The 7,069-nt window shown below is 41.2% G+C and overlaps 1 protein-coding gene across 4 annotated transcripts in view; it reads right to left on the bottom strand.

The window, feature by feature from the left end:
- fbxo38 (F-box protein 38) overlaps positions 1-6,549 on the bottom strand; it is a 74,291-nt gene extending 67,742 nt beyond the window's left edge. For 2 of the 4 annotated variants that reach the window (XM_043703762.1, XM_043703764.1), the window contains exons 1-2: positions 6,428-6,549; positions 3,517-3,685 (exon numbers count right to left, since the gene is read on the bottom strand). In XM_043703762.1, the coding sequence (XP_043559697.1) occupies positions 3,517-3,644 (128 nt within the window). In that variant the 5' untranslated portion in view covers positions 3,645-3,685; positions 6,428-6,549. Of the gene's footprint in view, positions 1-3,516; positions 3,686-5,679; positions 6,404-6,427 lie in introns of those variants that run through there. The other 2 variants (XM_043703760.1, XM_043703761.1) reach the window with 2 other exon arrangements.
- Between the last annotated feature and the right edge of the window lie 520 nt (positions 6,550-7,069).

Below are 7,069 nucleotides of genomic sequence, written 5' to 3'. Positions count from 1 at the left end.
AGTCTGACCTATCACCCTCACTTTGACCTCTTTCCACCTATCACATTTCCGACGCCCCTCCCCCAAGTCCCTCCTCCCTACCTTTTATCTTAGCCTGCTGGACAAACTTTCCTCATTCCTGAAGAAGGGCTTATGCCCGAAACGTCGATTCTCCTGTTCCCTGGATGCTGCCTGACCTGCTGCACTTTTCCAGCAACACATTTCCAGCATAGCTTAATATTAGTCAAATTAAAGACTATGAAATTCTGGAATTTGCAGCAAAGAGGAAATCGTATCTTTGCTGGTTTTTCCCACACAACATGTTCCACTATCTTAAATATTTGTCTAGCTGCAATTAACTTGATCACATTCAGGTCTTAATGTCAGACAGGTCATTGGTCGCTGAGACAGCTACATTATCAAGAGGTGCATTGTGAGCTCATGTCATTAGCATATGAGAAAGCTAATTCCATGGTTTTGGTTTACTGTTGCATAAATAATAGAGCAGAAGCGACAATGATGGAATGCTGGGCACTTCATTTGAAAACATATTTTACTTAATACATGCCTACATTTAATAAAACAAGAGAGACAGAAACAGAACGCAATTCACACACTGGAGTAAAACTCAATCTGCTGTGTATACTATACCTTCAGACCATAAGGCATAAGAGCAGAAGTAGCCTGTTGAGTCTGTTCCTGCATTCAGTGAAATGATGGCTAATCTAATAATCCACAACTAGGAATTCTCTTTCGAATTAAAAATTTGTCCTCGGCCTCAAGTAAACTTAACAACCCAGTCTCTATAGCCTGCTGAGGTAATGAATTGCACAGCAATTCCCTACTCTAAGACTCTACTCTTAGGGGCATCACTTTCTCGGAGAATACCCTTTCTGGTCCGAGACCCTCTCACAATGGGAAACAACGTCTCAGCCGCTCTCCTGTCAAGTTCCCCAAGAATCGTGTCCTTACTGAAACATACATTTCTCATTCTTCTAATTTTCAATGTGTAGGTCAAACCTACTCAACCTCTCCCCATGAGAAGGTCTCTCCTTACCAATGGTCAACCTAATGAACCTTCTCTGGACTGGTTCCAATGACAGGATACGTTTCCTGAGATATAAAGCTCAAAACTAAAATAAGCACTACCACACTCAGGTGGTAGTGTGGGGGTTAAAAAGAAAAAAAGTAACAAAAAAAACCAAAAAAAACCAGAGCTTCTATTTTGATCTAGTCCCTACCCTCCCCTTCACTGTGAAAAAAAAAAGCTCAAAACTGTTTGCAGTTTTCCAGCTGTTGTCCAACCAGAGCCTTGTATTCAAGCATTTGAACTTTCAGAAAGTGCTTGACACAGTCCCCCATAAGAGATTATTGTGTAAGGTGAAAAGCATGGGATTAGGGGAAGTGTACTGAGATGGATAGAAAACTGGTTGGCAGAGAGGAAACAAAGAGTAGGAATTAATGGGGCCTTTTCAAATTGGCAGGCAGTATCTAGTGGGGCGGCATAGGGATCGGTGTTCAGACCCCAGCTATTCACAATATATATTAATGATTTGGATGAAGGAACAAAATGTAACATGTCAAAGTTTGCAGATGCTAGCAAGTTGGGTGGGAGGCTGAACTGTGATGAGGATACAGAGGTCCTTCAACATGATCTGGAAAGGATGGGTGAGTGGGCAAATCAATGGCAGATGCAGTATAATTTGGATAAGTCTGAGGTTATTCAGTTTGGAAGGAAAAACAAGAAAGCAGATTAATACTTGAATGGTTATAAATTCAGAGAGGAGTGTGCAGTGGGACCTGGATCTCCTTGTGCATCAGTCGTTGAAGGTAAGCATGCAGGTGCAGCAGGCAGTCAAGAAGGTCAATGGTATGTTGGCCTTCATTGCAGGAGGTTTCAGGAGCAAGGATGAGGTCCTTGGTAAGGCTACACCTAGAATATTGAAAGCAGTTGTGGTCTCCTTCTCTGAGGAAGGATGATCTTTTCTTGACAGAGTGCTCTGAAATGTTCACCAGGCTGATTCCAGGGCCTGACATATGAGGACAGACTAGGTTAAGATTAGTTTTGATGGAGTTCAAACAAGTGAAGGGTTATCTCACAGACATTTATAAAATTCTAACAGAGCTAGACAGGGTAAATGGAGGACGCTCCTGATGGTGAGTGCGGCCAGAACCAGGGGTCACAGTCTGAGGATTTGGGCTGGACCATTTAGGATGGAGATGAGGAGTTATTTCTTCACCTAAAGAGTGGTGAGCCTGTGGAATTCATTACCACAGTTGATGCCAACCATTGAATGCATTCAAGGGGCAGCTAGATATAGCAATTGAGGCGAACAGGATCAAAGTTTATGGGGAGAAAGCAGGATTAGGCTATTGAGTTGGATGATCAGCCATGATTGTGATGAATGGCATAGCAGGCTCAAATGGCCTCCTCCTATTCCCATCTTCTATGCTCCAAATTTGTTTGTATACCCTTTGCAAGAATTCCCTATTTATACAACACTTTTTAATGTTGATCTCCCAAAATTATTGAAAATTGAAAAATATTGTGAAACTTGAAAGGGTTTAGAAAAGATTTATAAGAATATTGCCAAGGTTGAAGGGTTTGAATGACAGGGAGAGGCTGAAAAGGCTGGGGCTATTTTCCCTGGAGCATTGAAGGCTGAGGGATGACTAAAGAAGTTTATAAAATCTTAAGGGGCATGAACAGGGTGAATAGACTTTTTTCTCCAAAGGAGGGGAGTCCAAAACTAGATTTAGGGTGAGAGGGAAAAGATTTAAAAGGGTTCCAAGGGGCAGCTTTTTCAAGCAGAGGACATTGCTTGTATAGAGCGAACTGCCAGAAGAGATCATGGAGGCTAGTATAATTACAACATTTAAAAGGCATCTGGGTGGGTATGTGAATAGGAAGGGTTTAGAGGGATATGGCCCAAATGCTGGCAAATGTGTCAAAATTAATTTAGGATGTGTGTTCGGCATGGACGAGTTGGACCGAAGGGCCAGTTTCTAAGCTGTACATCTCTATGACTCTATTCTAGTCCCTTTGAAATAAAGTTCAATTTTCCATTTGCCTTCCCTATTATTTGCTGAGTTTTTTGCAGTCTTTCTCCATTTAAGTAATGTTTGACTCATGTATTCTTCCTAACAAAGCACATAACCTCAACATCCCACATTACACTCCAAAGGTTTGCTCACTCACTTAACTGGTCTATACCACTCTGCAGAATCTGTGCGTCATCTTCAGCATTTTCCTTCCCACTCATTTTTGTGCCAATGGTAAGTACATTTTCATAGGCACAATGCAGATTCTGCTTTCCTTCCATTCCTTCTCCAATCCCCTTCAGTGCTCTGCATTATAAGGCATACTTAATAAATCAAGGAAGTATTTGTGGAAGCTATAGGATTTCTTCTCAGCTTTTCAAAAAAAAATTCCATTGATATTGCGTGCAAATAAAACAAAGAAAGACATAAAGTCAAACACATATGAATTGGTTTCACTACAGTGATACGTTTAGGAATAATTTAAAATATACAAACCTGAATATATGACATAAAACTTCATGTGAAAACTGATTCATGTAGTCCCTCTGCTCATCTTCCTTTACAGCTTCCCCTCCTTCATTCACACTTGAGCACTTCTTGATGCTTTTCCGTCGAGGTCCCATCTTCAGCACTTGCTTCAGAAGTGCACGCCTTTGTAAAGTTACTGGCAGTTCAAATATATCAAATTACATTTTCATTAATAATCAACTAGCTTCTCCAAGAATTCTAATATTTCTACATTCAATTTGTCATTAGATAATTAGATAGTACAATGTTAGTTGTCAGTTTGACGCGTTTCGAACCTGAACCCAAATTTCATTATGCATGTATTATGATCCCAGCTAATATTATTACTGGATAAGTCAGATCCCAGACTGAAGTCCGGTTTATTCACATTGTGTTTTTGTTTAACAAGGTTTACTGAAACATAAGCACAATGTTAGAGATTTGGTTTTAACAATAAAACAGAAGTTTATTAAGCACCAGAAGTGAAGGTAAAATAGTGTAGATCAAATCTATTTACATATAACACAAATTTAAAGATTTTGAAACAGACAAATTATAATCACATCAATGGCCCAAAAAACACTGCTTTATGGTTCTATCAGTACCCTCACGACACCCCTTGCACAATAATCACACCAAAGAAAAACACTTTCTCTAACAACTCAATACGTTGAATTTAACTGTGCCTGCATGTCCCAATCTGGAAAACCTTCTTTTCCCAGAGCTGTCATACACATGAGCCTAAACATTCTTAGCTCAAATAATCTCTTCAGGTACTAACCAAACACTTCTGATCAGCGACTACTACTAAACTCCTTGCTCTAAAGATAATTTATTTTTACTATTTTCTCCCTTTCTCTGGAACATTGCTTCACAAATCGATCTTTATCAAAATTTTGCAGAACTGCCCCAAACTAAAAAAGATAAACTCTTTTCCTTAAACTTTGGGTTTGGTTTAAGCTTAAGCAAGTCCAGAAGCTTCTAACTGAAACCTCGAGGCACCAATTGTTCGCCTTGGTCAATCGTAAACTCTCCAAAATGTAAACAAAAACATCATTAGTCCTAGAGGTTACTTCTCAACCATACGGTTTTAAAATAAGTAATCATGGCTACAGAAATACTCAGAAGTTTATCATTAAACCCTTGAGACACACAGAGGAAGTTGTATGTCACTAATTCAAAATTCAAATTAAAAATCAATGATATTAAAATACCTATAAATCTCTCAGTCTACATTATGCGTGATAAAACTATTCTGTCCGCTGGCTGGAAGCATTCTCTTCGAGTTAACAAAATCTGCCCAAGTATTTTGGTTGGCAGTTAGTCCAGCATTTTCTTTTAAGTTTAAGGCTGTTGAGCAGAATGGATGGTTATGTTCGACAACCGAATTAGTTAATCTGGGAGTAATTTCTGATGTCTACAACAAAAAAAGTTTAAGAATTCTGAAGAGGTCATTGGACTCAAAACATTAACTGTTTCTCTCCATGCATGTGACCTGCTGAGTTTTTCCCTCAAATATAACAGATTATTTTTAATACTATAGATTTACACTTTGACATGATATTTGAAACTTGAGCTGGTCATATAAACATGAACGGTGGCAGCTTCTATAGTAGTTGATTGTGGGGTGGGACACCAGAGATTGCTCGGGAGTGGAGCTTAGAATAAATACAACAGATATGTGAAAACTGGTGGCTAGGAAGACTTGTTCATGTTATTCTGACCACCTGTTCTGTCGCCAAAAACCAAGACTGGGTGACTTACAGCACATTGTTGTCACTTTGAGCGACAGGCAAATTTCAGACAACAGAATAAAGGCACCAAGAAATTCAGAAGTCACATGACACCAGGTTATCCTCCAACAGGTTTATTCAAAATATAAGCTATCAAAGCACTGCTTTTTCATCGGTGATACAGCTGCAGCACTCCAAAATTTTGTGATTTTAAATAAACCTGTTGGACAATAATCTGGTGGTGAGAGATTCTGATTTTCTCCACCCCATTGCAACACCAGCATTTCCACACCAGGAAATTCCCTAGAAATAACAGTATACCAGATCACTTGGAAATTAAGTGAGAAATGAAAATAAGGTGAACAAGTTACACTATGAAAGCTACCAGAAGAGCAAAGACTGCAATTTTTAAAATTACCTTTTTAATATAAGTTGACAAGTTCATTTTAGTATCACATCCACACAGAAGCCAATCACTTCAAATTTCCTCTTCCTACACAAGGAATTGTTCCAACAATATGGATTGGGGACTTGTCTCAGAGTTAATTCACATTGCAACCAAGGAATCAGTATATTCAATCAAACCAGATGCGAACTCTAAGGCAGTCAAGAATCTATTATGTCATATCTCTAGTCAAACCCAGCATAATTCAAAATGTTGACTTGCATTCAGATCATTCCATAATAGAATAATTTCAAATGGAGACCCGAAATGGTGGCTGTAGGATGACACGAAAGAAATTGTGTTCAAAAGTGCAGGAAATGTTCTTTTGATATTTTTATACGGAACAGGAAAAATATTAATTGAAAACCCTCCAGACGCGACTATATTGTTAGATCACATAATAAGATTCCTTGAAAACAAATGGCTGAGAATCTTCCAACAACAAAACAAAACACACGCAAAATAAAAACTGGCCCGGGTGTTCATTCCTGGAGGAGGGGACCAGTGTGTGCGGTTATTCTGATTCTCAAACCCCAGAAGCTGTTCTGGAGACGGTTTCCCTGCCCCCGGAAGACCGATCGAGCTGCGGGAGAGGCCGGGCCTCGTAAGGCCCAGCGACAGAGGGCAATAAATGAAGCTAGAGTTCCTCAGACACCTCACTGTCGGGGAATGCCACAGCGTAACCAGGTTGGATACTCTTCCCCTTCCTCCCGTCGCTCACCTGCGCCGCAGTCACACCGCCACTAGACCGGGATCTCAAGCCCGGCGACATCAACATCCGCCAGCTGACCCACAAGACCCCGCACCGGCCCCTTCTCCACTGCGCCTGCGTGCCTGCCGACATCATCCCAATTGCGCCTGTCCGCTAGCCGTCCCGTCCTTACTGCGCTTGCGTACTTGCCGGCATCATCATCTGCGCCTGTCCGCCAGTCCCCCCCCCTCCCATTGCGCATGCATTCTTGCCGGCGTCGTCATTCTCCCCACCCCAAAGGAAGCCGTCCCTCCTGTGACTGCCGGCATCGTCCTCACTGCGCCTGTCTGCTAGCCGGCCGTGTCCCCATTCCGCTTGCGTGGCTACCGGCCTAGTCTGCTTCTGCTCTTCACAGAAATTGCTCGGGATTTTCCTACTCCTTGGATACTGCCTGACCAGCTGTGCTTTTCCAGTAGCACTCTTATCTAAACTCTGGTTTCCAGCATCTGCAGTCCTCACTTTTGCCTAGCTCCATTATTATTGTTGTCAATGTGGTACTTGGTGGCCTTCTTGACAGGTGAATGTAGACACTCCTGGTGTGTTGTCTCCTGTGAACATCACACCACAAGCTTGCAGCTGTGACCAGGACTAGGATCACCGAGAAGTTAGTGC

This window comes from Chiloscyllium plagiosum, chromosome 14, assembly GCF_004010195.1.
Source record: "Chiloscyllium plagiosum isolate BGI_BamShark_2017 chromosome 14, ASM401019v2, whole genome shotgun sequence".
Classification (NCBI taxonomy): Eukaryota; Metazoa; Chordata; class Chondrichthyes; order Orectolobiformes; family Hemiscylliidae; genus Chiloscyllium; species Chiloscyllium plagiosum.
Note: the sequence above shows the minus strand (reverse complement) of the source record. Positions and strands in the feature narration are given on the sequence as shown.